The sequence below is a fragment of the Adiantum capillus-veneris genome, chromosome 26 (genome assembly GCF_014529385.1).
Source record: "Adiantum capillus-veneris isolate H3 chromosome 26, ASM1452938v2, whole genome shotgun sequence".
NCBI classification, from domain to species: domain Eukaryota; kingdom Viridiplantae; phylum Streptophyta; class Polypodiopsida; order Polypodiales; family Pteridaceae; genus Adiantum; species Adiantum capillus-veneris.
Genome location: NC_140956.1, coordinates 3,798,913 through 3,813,596, shown reverse-complemented (window position 1 = coordinate 3,813,596; position 14,684 = coordinate 3,798,913). Strand labels below are relative to the sequence as shown.

Sequence of the window (14,684 nt, the reverse complement as noted above, 5' to 3'; positions counted from 1 at the left end):
TTACATATGTCATAAATCAAAAAGCTAAGTTGAGATTTGATAATCGAGATGATACAAAAAAGTAGGCCTTTTAAGCCTCAATCGTGCAAAAAGTGGAAGTAAGGTGAAAAAAGATATGAGAGACACTAAAGTCTAAGAGCTTCCTCCGCTCTCATCATCATCATCGTCTTCCTCTTGTGAGCTATGCTCATCGATGTCATCTTCATCCTCACATGAATCGGATTGTGGTGTGTCATAATCTCCCTCACTAAGGAGATTTCCCTCCTCGTCATACTCCGGCTCTCTAGGGTCCATAGTGTTGGATCTACGAATAGGCACATCCTCCAAAACAGAGGCCGCCGCAATGGGGCCGCTTCCCGAGCCTTGACGCACATAGGTTGTAGGAGTATTAGTCTCCATCTCACGCCCACGGCCACGAGCATGGGAAGCTCTTGCACCTCTACCTCTTGTAGCCGAAGGGACTCCACGCACAATGACCCTCTTGCGTGATCGTGTGCGAGAAACCCGTCGGTCAATCTCCTCTAGCTCCAAGTAGAGCTCGCGGAAAATTTGCTCCTCCGTTATATCACGCTCTTTGTTGACACTTTTGAGAGTATCAATTGAAAGCTTGCAATCATCAACATTGACCTATTTGACAAGTTATACAAAAGTTCAAAAGAGTCAAGACTCAAGATAAAGTTAGCACATGTGAATTGGAATGCAAAGCCATAGCCCATATGAGTCAAGAAGCAAGTGTGTAGAAAGAGGGTTTACTTGTCTAGCCATAGGCATCTCATGCATGGAGCGCAACATTGAGAGATTGGAGCGACAATAGATGAGCCGCTCCAATTGCTTTGTTGACAGTTTGTTGCGAATTTTGGTGTGGATAAGCGAGTATGCGGACCAATTTCGCTCGCATGCACCGGATGAGCAATCCTATATTATATTCAAAAGATAGTATCATGTATGTAATATAATTCATGAGAGAGAGAGAGAGAGAGAGAGAGAGAGAGAGCCAAGGCCCGAGGCTTAAGAGGGTTTACTTGTCCAAGAATCCTTAATGCAACTCTTTGAAGGTGAGGTAATTGGTACCCGAAGCTCTCCCACCAAAAAAGAGGCTTCACCAACGACTCCCTCTTCCAACATACGGTGGAAGTAAAAGCCGTGCCTCTTTGGTCTCCATAGTTGATTAGTTCTTGAAGGAATGCGCCGTGATGATCTTCCGAGAGGGCCTTGGGAAGGAAGTTGCGGCTCTCTTCTTGTAGCATTTGGTTTGTGAAAAGATCCGGCTTCTTGTAGGCCGGATGCAAGAGAGCCGCAAAGTGGTGAATGGGCCTCTTCATAAAATCCCATCTCTTTTGGAAAAGAAAGAGGATATCATCTTTCTTGGGGGAATCTTCAAAGACATCACTACAAAGAGAGAGAGAGAGAGAGAGAGAGAGAGAGAGAGAGAGGTGAGGCATAGTGCAAATTAGCAAAAAACATATTGTCGGCTTGAGAATGGAGAGCAAAGGAGATACATCATACCGTGTCCCATCGGGTGGACCATCAAGAATGGTTGATGCCTCTATTTCCTTGTATGCCTCATCCATGAAGTGGTAAAGAAGGCCTATGGTAGATCCCTCCATGTCGGTCATTCGGAGCACTCTGTAGATGGGCAAGATGGCTACCACAAGACCCTTCACCTCTTCCCAAAATTCTTCTTTGAGAGAAAGCCGTTGGATGGCCTTTGCCTCTTGTGAGGTTGCCGAGTTCTCTCCTTCACACCATTGCTTGAACTCATCGGACACCATGGTTTTTTGCACTTTGTTTTGGACATCGTAGAGGCGCTCAAGAAGAAGCCACATAGAGGCAAATCGTGTTGCCGAGGGTTTCTTCAACTCCTTGTCGGAGTACGTGCGAAAAATTGCAAGTACTCTCACCTTAGCATTGATGAAGTTGACGATAGTGAGGACTTGGGTGAGAATGGCCTTCACCCATTCTAGTTCTCCTATGTCTTCCATGAGAAGATCGAGGCAATGGGAGGCACAAGGGGTCCATACAATGTTCTTGTATTGGGCCTCAAGTAGTCGGCTCATGCTAGTGCAATTGGATGCATTATCGGTGATCACTTGCACCACATTTTCGGGCCCGACCTACATTAAAGAGAGAAAAATTTAGAACACTTATCAAGAGGACAAAAAGTAGTAAGTACATACTACACATTGCACAATGCACATTGCACAAGAAGAGAGGACAACTTAAACTCTCACCTCTTCTATTGCCGCCTTGATGAATTTTCCCGTGACCTTCTTGCCTCTTGCTCCCGCATCAACCGCTCTCAAGAAGTAGGTGCCAAGAGGGCATGACACGAGTATGTTAATGATGCCCCTCTTCTTACGATCACTCCACCCATCGGAGAGAATGGAGCACCCATATTTTGCCCATCCGGCTCGCATGGGCTCAAGGGATTTGTCGATTCTTGTCCGCTCTTCGTCGAGCTTCTTGGTGCGCATGTCCGCATAGGATGGACCCGTCCACCCCTCACATGGACCGACCATGGACCGACGGCCGCAATAGCTTTCACCATCCTCTTCCACCGCTCTAGTCGAAGGATGTTGAAAGCAAGATTACACTCAATGATGGTGCGTGCAATCTCAATGTCCGCAAACCTTTGTCTCTCTTTGAGGAAAGACAATGGACCGGAGCTCAAACCCACCGATTGCAAGAGAGAGGCTTGCCTTGCTTGCTTTGGAGGACGGCCACTAGCACTTGCCGATGCCTTCTTCTTATTGGTAGCCATTGAGCTTGCCGTCGCGTCACCGCTTGCAATGGAGGTAGAGGGAGAAGGGCCGCTTGTAGTTGTATCCTCCTCCGAGTCGGTAACATCAATGTCGGACGCCACTATCTCCTCTTGGGCTCTCTTCATCCCCACCTTGCGCGTTTTCAAAGGGAGATACTTCTTCTTGCACTCTTCCAAAATGTCGTCGGGTATATTGGGACATGGACCGGCTTCACCTCCCATCTTCGTCGATGGAGGAGGAGGTCATGATCTTGGGACAATACTTGCATGTCCACCTACAAACGTTTCGTTTGTCCCTCACTCTCTCATAGGAACGGCAATGCTTTTCAAAACCTTCATGAAGAGGGGGAGGCATGATAGAACACTTGAAAGTTGAGAGATTTAGAGCTTGAAAGTTGAAACTTGAGAGGGTTACGCAATGGAGAGCTAGAGATTTTTTGATAATGGAGAGAGGAGGTGTGAGAGAGGAAGACTCAAGAGGAAAGCTTCATAGAGGAATGGAGAGCTATGAGGGAGGAATGGAGAGCTTGAGAGCTATGGAGGAATGCTTCATGGAGGAATGGAGAGCTTGAGAGCTTGAGAATGACTCATGAGCTTGAGCCTTGAGTTAGAACATAATGGAGAAGAAGAGAAAGAGGGCATCTTTATATAGATTTAGAGTGTAGACACTTGCCCTTGAACACAAGAGAGTTAGATAAGAGAGAGAGAGAGAGAGAGAGAGAGAGAGAGAGAGAGAGAGGAGCCTAGGCCCTAATGGAATCCAAGGTAAAGGACCAAAGCAATGAGAGAGGGGGAGAGGGAGAGAGAGGAGCTAATGGAATCCAAAGCAATGTGAGAGGGAGAGAGAGAGAGAGAGAGGAAGCTCAAGGCATGTGGGAGGTGAGGGGGGGGATCCTAGGAGGGATCCTATGCCAAAAAGTAACGTAAAATCCTCACAAACAAAAGCGCAGTCAACAGTTTTAAAACCGGTCAAACGGACTAAAAAGGGGCCGGACGGAACGTACGCCACTACCAGACGGGATGAAACCGGACGTGACCGGACGGGACGTTACGTCCGACGGACGAGAACAACCGTGTGACCAGGTGACCTAGAGTTTTACTTCCGTTCGAAGCCAGCGGAGCCATCAAAATCTCTATCAGAGAAAATCTGCAAAAGATACACTTTTGTCCTCTTTTATGCTAATTTTCTCTCTTAATCACGGCATGCATTCTCTTGATTGCGTAGCTCATGCTCTCTTATCTTTCATCTATTATCTTATTGAAATTCATGCTCCATGAGATGAATAAAATGGCGGAAGCCAAATTCTTAATCATATTCATTGAGAAAGATGGTCGATACCCAATATGGCATTTTGTGTTTTGTGTGATGATTATTATTCAATCAAGTTTTTTGCTGAATTTATTTTGATTTAATGAATCACAGTTGTGTTGAAAGTGTTGGAAAGATATCAGGAAGCCAAGAGTGGTATCATTGCTTTAAAAACACTCCAGACAGTGTGTAGAAGCAAAGAAGAGTGCTTCTTGTGGGCAAATCAAATAAATTTTAGTATAAAGACTTTCGCTTTTGGAAGGCTCTCTCTTTGCTAAAGATTTAAGAATAATAAGCTTTCTTATCTCAATGGTTTCAATCACAACTATGAGCAATCTACTTCGAAGAAAACGATGCAAGAAATTGAAGAAAAGTAACAAAGGCAATTCACGGATTGCTTACACTCTCAAGGGACAATCACAAAGTTGAAAATCAGCCTTAAAATCAATCAAAGTACCTACAATCATCGACGAAACAAGAAGACACTCTATCAACTACTTCTATCCACCAACAATTTGGATTGTTCAAAGATCTTCTTGGAATTTTTCTTACTCGTTCAATATACAAAGATATCATCTTATTTGTTTTCTTACTTTCTTTTTTTTTGCAATTTAGCTCTTGCATATATTTTGGATTTACATCTATATTTTATTTTATTTTTTACTAGAGTTAACCAACTATAACCACCCAAGATTCTTTTATTATAGATCAAAAGATTGTTCTTTTTTAAGAGCTTGAAAAGGAACGCGCTCACATAATCAAATAATCTCCTTCACCAAAAAGCTTGAGAAGTTACAAAAGTAAAGTTCCCATAAGCGCAATCATGAAGATGACAACGAAGACAAACAACTTATCAAAAGTGATTAAGCATACTTTGAATGCTCAAACCAAAACAAAACAAAACAAAACAAGATCTCTAAAAAAACATATACTTTTATTAAATACGATGGAAGAAAAGATGCACGTGAGCTTCTCTCTTGGTTATCATCCTTGGATGCCCTTCTTTTTTGTAAAATGTGACTCGTAAACGACACAAACGACCACAAACTTGGAAGAAATTCCAAAGAATGGTAATGAAATACTTTCTCTCTTCTCAATACAAAGAGAAAATTAGACATGCATAGAATACTCTTCAATTTAAGATATGGAAAATTGTCACGGAGTACTCGATAAATTTTGGCAAATTCTGCTTGCTCTTCAAAATGTTTAAAAAGTTTCTCGCTTTACTTTCAAACGAAAATATATTCCCGACTTAGAGTGTACTTTGCATACTTAAGTCAACAAATTTCGTCCACATACATTGAAAAGAGCTATTTTATTAACTCATGATGATGAAGCTGCGAAGGTAAAGACCAAACTCCAAAAGGGCCACAAATCAGAAAGAGTTATCCTTCTCATCCACCACCACGTGAGACCAGGAACTTGGAACACATACATCCAGTCCCTTCAATTTGCATACAATGTTCACTCCTCATTCATTCACGCGAAAATCACCATTTCAAATTGTATATGGGTACTCATTGCCTACTCTTGTGTCTCACATTTCTCATGAAGTAGCACAAACTGATGAAATTGCTCAACAACACGCCCAAATCTTAGAGCGAGCAAAACAAGAAATTCACAAAACACAACATGCATATATGAAACGAGCAAGTAAAAGAGAACCCATGAAATTCAAAGAGGGAGATTTGGTCATGCTTCGAAAGCAGACGTTTTAAGAGTGTAGAGACCAGTCATGTTGTCAAGCTAGCACCGCGGTAATTGTGGTCCATTTAAAATCACTGATTGTATTAATGCTAATTTCTTTCAATTAGCTCTTCATAACCTTTGAAAAATTCACAATACATTTCACATAAAACTTCTTCATCCTTTCAAAGGCTCTCTACCATCACTCCCTATCATTGATGATCCACCCTTTTTAGAGGAAGATTTTGAAATCCTTATACTTGAGACCCTCATAGACCATCGAAACACTTTGACACACAATGGTATGTTGCATTGCAAGTATTTGCTTAAGTTTCAGAATCACGGCCTTGAAGGCGTCAAGTGGATGCCAAAGAGGTCTGTGGTATTTAATGCTTGATGTTTGCCCTTTGACAGCCATTCAGTGCATCATTCACAGCAATACTTGATTGAGGTTTTGCCCTTTGAAAAGTGTAAAAGGTGATTGCTTCTCACTTTATCATGCTCTTTTTGTCTTTGTTAGAGGGCTCGCTAATAAACATCTCTTTCAAATTCTTAGATACTTTCATATGTGGATTGCACTTGCCTTTTTAATTTATTCTTTTCAGAATATTATGATAAGCAGTGGGAAGTTTCCTTTCAGTACTTTACTTGAATCAACATATCTCATATGGAGATTTACCTAGTCTCTACACAAATTTTGAAGATTTCTAGTTTTCTCTCTTTTCTGCAACCGAGAACAGTTGCTTCCCTATCAGAGAGGACTATTATCACTATCACTACTTTTGAGCATTTTATCAATTTTGCTTATGTTTTATTCTCAAAAATCATTCAAAAGAAGCAATGTACATAGAACTCTCATTTACTTACTATTCTTAGAGTTTAAGTGAAAAGCAACCAATTCTATTTTGGATGCATGCATGAAGAGAGAAAGAGAATCCTGAAATCACGTCTTCGTACGCACCACACTTTTTCAGCCAGAATCTTCTTGACTCTTAAACGAGAGCTCTAAAAGCATCCTGATCAGGCAACCGGGTGTTTTACCTCCCTTTCAAAGACAACAAAGCCATCAGAATCTCCATCTTATTGTAATTCATGCTCCACGAGATGAATAACGAGGCAGAAGGCAAGTACTCAATCATATTGATTGGAGGAGATGGTTGGTACGTAGTATGGTATCTTGTGTTTTGATTCTTGTTTCTGTTGTTCTCTTTGTGTGTTTTGATTATTCGATCGATTTTTTTGTTGAACTTATATTGATTTAATGAATCAAAATTATGTTGAAAGTGTTGGAAAGATATCAAGAAGCCAACATTTGAGAACATGAAAAATGTCTTCATCTTTTTGCAATCCCGAAAAACTGTTTACAAGGTAATTACTACTGGAAATGTTCAGTATGACGGCATTACCCTAATTCATAGGAAAATGTAAGAGGCTCTAATGAGCGAAAATGCCTCTTGAAGCTATTCTAGAGGTTGTGTTTGTAACTCTAGCATGTTGAGCACATAACAATGCTAAATTCACGACAACAATGTGGCCATGATATTCTCGGTGGCTTGTTTATGATTCGAGAATGATGGCACACAACAATCCTACTCTCATTGAATTTCAGAGTGTATTTTTGACATCTTGGCTGCCACAATTTCATTGGCCTCCGAGTAGTGGCTGCTTAGTCTCTCTACGGTATTGAGGGATCAAATACATAGAAATATGGTTCTATGATTGAAATTCCAGGAATTGATCGTATTGGTGAGGTTGTCACAAGACGAGAACCACGTTCCAATGGAAAAGAGCAGACTGAACAGACTTTTAGCACTTCAATAACAACTGAAATTGAAAGAGAGAGAGCACACCCAACATGGAGTGGCGGAATTCTGTCCCAGAGAGTATTGGCCCCAAAACGTTGGCGCCCCTTTCGGTATTTCTTTATATTGCTTCAACTGAGTATAATGCCGGTACTCCAATCCCTGCACCTTCACACTTAAGCATGCCAGAGTTGAGCCCTCTGCACTTATTTAAATGCCCTTGGCCTTGAAAAGCAGTTTACATGAAAAGCTTGAAACTCAAAAGCAACTGGCTCAAAAGCAGATGCCCAAAAGTTGCCAACACAAAAGCTGAAATCCGTACAGCTCTGCTAGGTAAGCCGTCAGTGTAAAACGGGGAAATCCGTACAGCTCTGCCACGTCAACAGGCTAGCGTAAAGATTTTGTCCCGGCAACGGAACCATGAAACTGGCCCGTAGAGTGGTAGATGTAGGCTTTTATCGGAAACTTTACTCTAGACTTTAGGACACAGAAACTTTGCAAATAAAAACCTGTAACGGGAATTGATACTTCAAACACACACGGCTTGGAAGCTAGAGCGCTACCAAGCAGACGTCAACACCTGTTGGCCCCAAAGACTGGCGCCCCTTTCGGTATTTCTTTATTGTATTCAAAGAGGGAATAAAACCTATGATTTCCTACAAGCAGCCCTGCATAATCTGGGCTGAAAATGACCTGTTCTAGCCCGATTTCGGAAGCATATCCGTACTAGGACGCTTCACAGACAGTATCCCCACTCAAAAAGTGACTTTCCTGGTTGGCTCCGTTCTTTAGCGGCTTGATACGCCAGCAGTTTGTGACATCCCTCCTTCTTGAAAGAAAGTAGTCGTCCGCGATTTCAACATATCTGCAAAACAACTCAAGTTAGCTCAAAAAATTTCCGAGTCATTCCGAGGGAAATTCCGAGGTCATTCCAAATCGGAGCTCTTGATTTCTTGGGTCGGCTAGAATCTCATCCAATAAGAAGTCTTATTCCAGATCGGAACTCGTGATATCCTAGGTCGTTGACTTCCCAAAAGTATCTCGTCCAATAAGGAATATTTAGTGGTTGGCAAATCACAATGCAACACAAATGCTCACATATGCATGTTACAAGACATAGAAACATTAAGTTGCCGATGAACACTCCTCCCGCATAACCTAACAAGGTCCGGGCCAAGAGATATTCAACGACTCCCTCATCACTCCTCCCACATAACCTAAAAAGGTCCGGGCCAGGAGATATAGAGGCCTCTTACAACCAAACACTCCCCAGACCGTAGCACGCGTTGTTTGGAGGTGCTGAGAGTAACCACTGCTCACACTTCTTAATACTCCTCCCGCAAATAACCACAAGGGTCCGGGCCATGAGTATGTGCAAGCATTCTCAAACATCATTTCTCAGTACTCCATCTGGGAGTAAAATAACCAATCATTGCAACCAATATTTAAAACCAGAGTCAAACAATTCAAATCGGCACCAAGACAAGTTCAAAACAGATACCAAAGGAACTCGTTTCCTACATTGGCTTTTTTAAGAATGGGAACATTCCATGTTTGCATTCCCACAAAGGAAAATGTTTCGGAAATAGCATTTTCAATGAGTGGAAGATCCTTGAAGGGAGGTTTGCCTTGCTTCGGCAACTACACTAGCATACTTGTCTAAAGCATTCCCAAAGCACACCATAATTTCCCAAAAGCCCTCCGCAAAGCATTTCCAAAGCACAATATCCTTTCCCAACAGCCCATGACTAACAATCTCAATGTTAATTTCATGTGAAATGACACATGTATGGTTACATTTACGATGGCACCACCATAGGGACAAGTGTATGTGCCTTTTGCTTGTCCATGAAAGCCTTTTGGATGACGAACAACCTCTGTTTGTAACATGTAAAGGGAGAGACAACACATAACAATCTCTTAGTGCCATTACATTGCAGGACTGACAGTACATGCTCAAATAAATCGTTCCCTTAGTTGAAATACCAGTCGCTTTCAATTTCTAGTCACAATTCCTGGCTTCTTTCTGATGGGTGCATCCTGTATAAGTGTCAAAATCCCAATCAGACAGCTTGTGGCCCACCTTAAAGTACATGCTGAAATATCAAGCTCTTGGTCTAGCTTTGATGCAGAACTCCTAAAACCCACAAGAATACTAATATCATCCACTCTCACTCGCCACTACTTATTGTATCCAACTAGGCCAACTCTTGAAAGCACTAATTGAAGCACAATTTTACTCTTTCAACATGTATTAGCCGAAACCATACACCTGTGAAGTGTCCTTAGGCAAGATTACATACAAAACCAAATAAAAACAGTAGTTCAACCTGATTTTGATAATAGCATTGGTCAAAATAAGGAAAAAAAGGCATGACAGCCTGAGCAGGCAGCCAGCGCAGTGATTTTCACACTACAAAAGCTAGCGCAACTTGGGCTGTTTAGTTCTAGAAGTGAAGCGACGAGGGCAAAGAGCACGACTACTTACAGCTTTAGAGGGATCCCAGGAGCCCACCAAGTGAGCGGAGCCGTAGACATGTGGGACGACGTCGCCCAGGCGCTTGCAGCTGCTTGGGTCTACCTCCATCTTGAGCGAAACGTAAAGCTGACTGCCCTGCACCTCCGCCGCCACCCCCGCCATTCTCCTCGGCGTCCTCGCTCTTGGCCCCTCCCGCCTTTGAACCCACCGACCCCATCGCCACCGCCACCGCCACCACGACCACAAGTCAACTTCTGCGTTCAAATTTTCGATATGATGATCGTGTGGTTCAACTAGACATCGGGCTTTGAGCAAGCTCCGAGCATGCCCTGTCGAGGCTCGAGCAGTACCAGTTTGTATTTCTTTTAGAAAGGAGAATTTCCGTCAGTTGCAGGATAATAGATTGGGATACTTTACCTAAAGATCGCTACTCGTGACTCGTGAGTCGATTTCTATTCTAACTCTTTCTATTCCAATCTATACTATATATTAACGAGAGTGGTTTTTCAGTGCCACTTGTCGCAATTTCCTTTATCCGGCTACAGTGAGGACAGTGCGCACGCGGGGAGAGAGAAAGAGAGAGAGGCGGCCGAAGGCCGTCGGCCACACTAGTTCTTTATGGAGCTTGAATAAAGCTCGAGCAGAGAGACATGCCACGTGTCATTAACTTTGCCCCTCTTTTGAACGTGCGGATTCCTTTGGCAGCAAGGTAGCAGGCGACAACATGAATCTGTTGTGATTTTCTCTTGGCAGGTGTGTGTGTGTGTGTGTGTGTGTGTGTGTGAGAGAGAGAGAGAGAGAAGATCTATATACAATGTACACACGTCGTTTTCTCGGAACGTGGACCTCAAAAAAATCATGCGCTCAAAGAGAGTTACGGAGGCAACCACATGCAACTTCTACCCTTCGGCTTCTCGCAAGTCTGGCGCCGCAATGGCTCCTCAGGTAAGCGAGTGGCTACGACAGAGGCAATCACAACAACTTGGGGAGTTTGAGTCTCAGGGCTGCAAAGCAATAGCTTTCGAGGGCCAATGCGGCACAAACTGGTAGCTGCAAATTAGATTGTGGGAGCGGGACTAGCTGGGGTTGTGGCTAAACGTTGATAATAAGCCCATGCGCTCAGGTCCTGCCTCCAGAAATGGATCAGAGTGATTGTCCATTTGGGTTGGATAGTGCTACAATGCCACCTCTAGTGCGCAATCGTGGCAACTCCTCATGTGATCTTCCGACATGTGTGTACGCGCATACACACTTGGCATCACAGAGGTCATGTGTCATCCTCTTGAAAGAGAGAAAGATACAAAGAGCCCATCTTGCAAGCAAAACCAAGCACTACTACCATAAACTAGAGAGACTATTATTAGTGCTCTGTGTGTGCGCGTGTGTGCGTGTGTGTGTGTGTGTGTGTGTGTGTGTGTGAGAGAGAGAGAGAGAGAGATCATGGAGAGTGGAGTGTGTTTGGCTTAGAGTGCATCCTCACGGTGTGTTTCGGAAGGAACTTGAAACTTCGAAAATCAAGCTACTGTGGTAACCAGGTTTGCATGTGATCAAGCGTATTTCAGGGCTATCGACCATCGCTTGCAGGTGATCGAGCAATACAAATAGGATAGTTTCATAAACTTTCATTGTTTTGGCAAAAGTTTACAAAATGGAACTCACCTCTTAAAATCTAGCAAACAGTTCCTAGAAGTCTCAAAAATTCAGCGAGTGAATGAAGAGTTTGCTTCAGTGTTCGAAAAAAAGCCCAAACATACAAAATTCCTTTTCTTGAATTTGCCAAGAGGAAATTTAAAAAATAGTTTTTTTTATTTTTAACACTATTTTTCTCTATTTTGGGGCAAATTTTCTCCTTTTGTTTGCACTTGCCCTCAACCGGCTAGCTGGGATACATTTTTTCCGAACATTGGAGGAAAATCCTCTTGACAGTCTGCCAATGCTTAGACCTTGGGCTATGCATAAATCTGCTGACATGTGAGACTGCAAACTGAATATCCAGCCTCGTGTTGCGTACATAAATGAGGCATCCAACAATAGTTTGGTAAAAAGTGACATCTGTAGGATCACCAGCATCATGAAGACTCAATTTTAAGCCTGTTTCCGTGGGAGTGGCAATAGGTTTGCAATCCTCAAGTCCAAACTTACATAGCAATGTCTCTATGTAACTTTTCTGACACAAGGAAATACCACCATCGCATTGTTTAAACTGTATGCCCAAGTATGATGCAACAGCCCCAAATCTTTCATCTTGAAAGTAGCATTCAAATCAGCCTTAAATTCAACAATATGTCTCTCATTTGGTCTAGTGATCAGCAAATCATCTACATAAAGAACCACAATGAGAAGTACATCACCCTCACGCTTTACATACAATGTGCTTTCTGTTGGACTGTTTACGAAAGCCTCGTTTGACCAAATGAGTGTCAGCTTTCTCATACCAAGCACGAGGAGATTGCTTCAACCCATATAAAGTCTTCTCACATCTGCACACTTTGTCCTCTTGTCCTTTCTTGACAAAACCACGAGACTGCGTTACGTTACATAAACTTCCTCAAATATGTCACCATTCAAGAAAGCAGTAACAATGTCTGAGTGATGTACATCCCAACCAAAATGAGCTGCCAATGCACATAGAAAATGTACAATAGTCATACGACAAGTGGGAGAAAAAGTCTCTTCATAATCTATGCCTTTTTGCTGTGCATAACCCTTTGCAACAAGTCGAGCCTTATGGCGATCGATCTCACCATCCGGCTTGCGTTTCAACTTGTAAACCCACTTCGTACCAATGGCCTTTTTGCCAGGAGGCAAATCACATAAAGTCCATGTGTCATTTTCTATAAGTGCATCATATTCTAATTGCTTTGCAGCCATCCAATTTTTGGAATTTTGTGCTTCATCAAAAGACAGAGGTTCCTCAACATCATGTAAGCTAGACACAGCCAAAGCATAACAATCTGATGCATAAGATGCATGGCCAGAGCGTGAACCAGTACGACTAGACAAAGGTGCATCCAATTTACTCTCACGCAATGTATGCACCAGCCATTTTGGCATACCTCTAGCCTGCTCATTTTCAGCCCTTTCCTCATCAAGTACATCATGAACATCTGCATTAGTAAATAGGCTGATCTGTGACATTTTCAAAAACCCCCATAAGCTATACATTTGCCTCATTGGAATTTATATTCAAACTTCCACCACTGAAAAGAGGCAACAAAGTGTCATAAACATCTTGTGAGCTTACATTATTGTCTCTAGTACGTGACAGCAAGGGCTGAACAGAATCTTCTACAAACACTTTATCCCGTGAAACCAAAATACGCTTTGTTTGTGGATGACACAACCTGTAACCTTTGCTTTCAGCACTATAACCAAAAAAAAAACATTTGACAGCCTTATCATCCAATTTTTTGCGCTGTGTTTGTGGCACCAAAGCATACAAACAACCAAAAACACGCATGTGTTCAATAGAAGGCTTTCTATCATGTCATGCTTTGTATGGAGTAATAGATTGCAAAGCTTTCGTAGGACACATGTTAAGTACATAAGTAACACACATGATGGCCTCAAGCCAAAAAGAATGCAGCAAAGCTTGACTTTTGACCATACATTGTGCCATTTCCGTAAGTGACCCGTTTTTCCTCTCAGCAACACTATTTTGCTAAGGTGTATAAGGCACTGTACATTGGTGTTTCATCCCACGACTAGCCAGAAATACATTAAATGCATGAGACATATACTCCCCCCTTCGATCGGAATGGAGGGTGCCCATAGTACATTTCGATACATTTTCAGCCATAGCCAGAAATTGTTTGAAGCACATAAAAACTTTGGACTTTGTTTTAAGCGGAAATACCCGTGCATGCTTGGAGTAATCATCAATAAAAGTCACGAAGTAAAGGTAACTACCCAAGGACGGAGTTTGTATGGGCCCACAAACATCACTATGGGCCCACAAACATCACTATGCACAAGTTGCAACCTGCATGTGGCCCTAACTGAACCATCCTTTGAAAACTTCAAACACTGCATCTTACCCAAAATACAACCTTCACAAACATGTTTGACAGGTGCTTCAAGAGGCGGCAAAGAAGAAACCATACCAGATTTTTGCAAACGCGGTAAATTGGCAAAATTCAAATGCCCAAAACGTGCATGCCATAGTTTCGCATCTGAAACAACCCTTGAATCTGCAACTGCATTTGCAAAATTTTGTCCATACTTGTCATACAAAGTGAGCTTATACAGCCCACGGCACAAAAGGCCAGATGCAACAATTTCATCACCAAAATTGAGATCATGAACTGTACATCTGTCATCCACAAATTTGACTACAAGTCCAAGTCTAGCAAGTGCAGATACAGACAAAAGATTCTCCTTGACCCCAAGTACATAAAGTGCATCAACAAGCGTGAAAGAATTACCATTTGCAACAGTAAGCACAATCTTTCCCCCCGAACCGGATAAGAGACATTGTTGGCACAAGTGACTGAATTCCCATGAGGGATAGACTTAAGAGAGGTGAACAATTCACGATGTGAGGTAATGTGCTTTGTAGCACCACTCTCGAAATACCACACATGTGAATCTGTAGAACTGACATGCATGCATCATGGACATCAGGATTGTAAGTGCACTCTGCACTAA

At 42.5% G+C, this 14,684-nt stretch overlaps 1 protein-coding gene and 1 pseudogene across 1 annotated transcript in view; both read right to left on the bottom strand.

Annotated features, from left to right (window-relative positions):
* The window catches only part of LOC147422905 (6-phosphofructo-2-kinase/fructose-2,6-bisphosphatase-like), a 74,025-nt gene extending 63,624 nt beyond the window's left edge, over window positions 1-10,401 (bottom strand). Inside the window, 2 exon segments of the mRNA XM_086501911.1 lie at window positions 10,047-10,187; window positions 10,189-10,401. Coding sequence (XP_086358037.1) covers window positions 10,047-10,187; window positions 10,189-10,254 — 207 coding nt within the window. The 5' untranslated portion in view covers window positions 10,255-10,401.
* LOC147422906 (uncharacterized) lies at window positions 927-2,983 on the bottom strand (annotated as a pseudogene).
* Window positions 10,402-14,684: the final 4,283 nt, after the last annotated feature.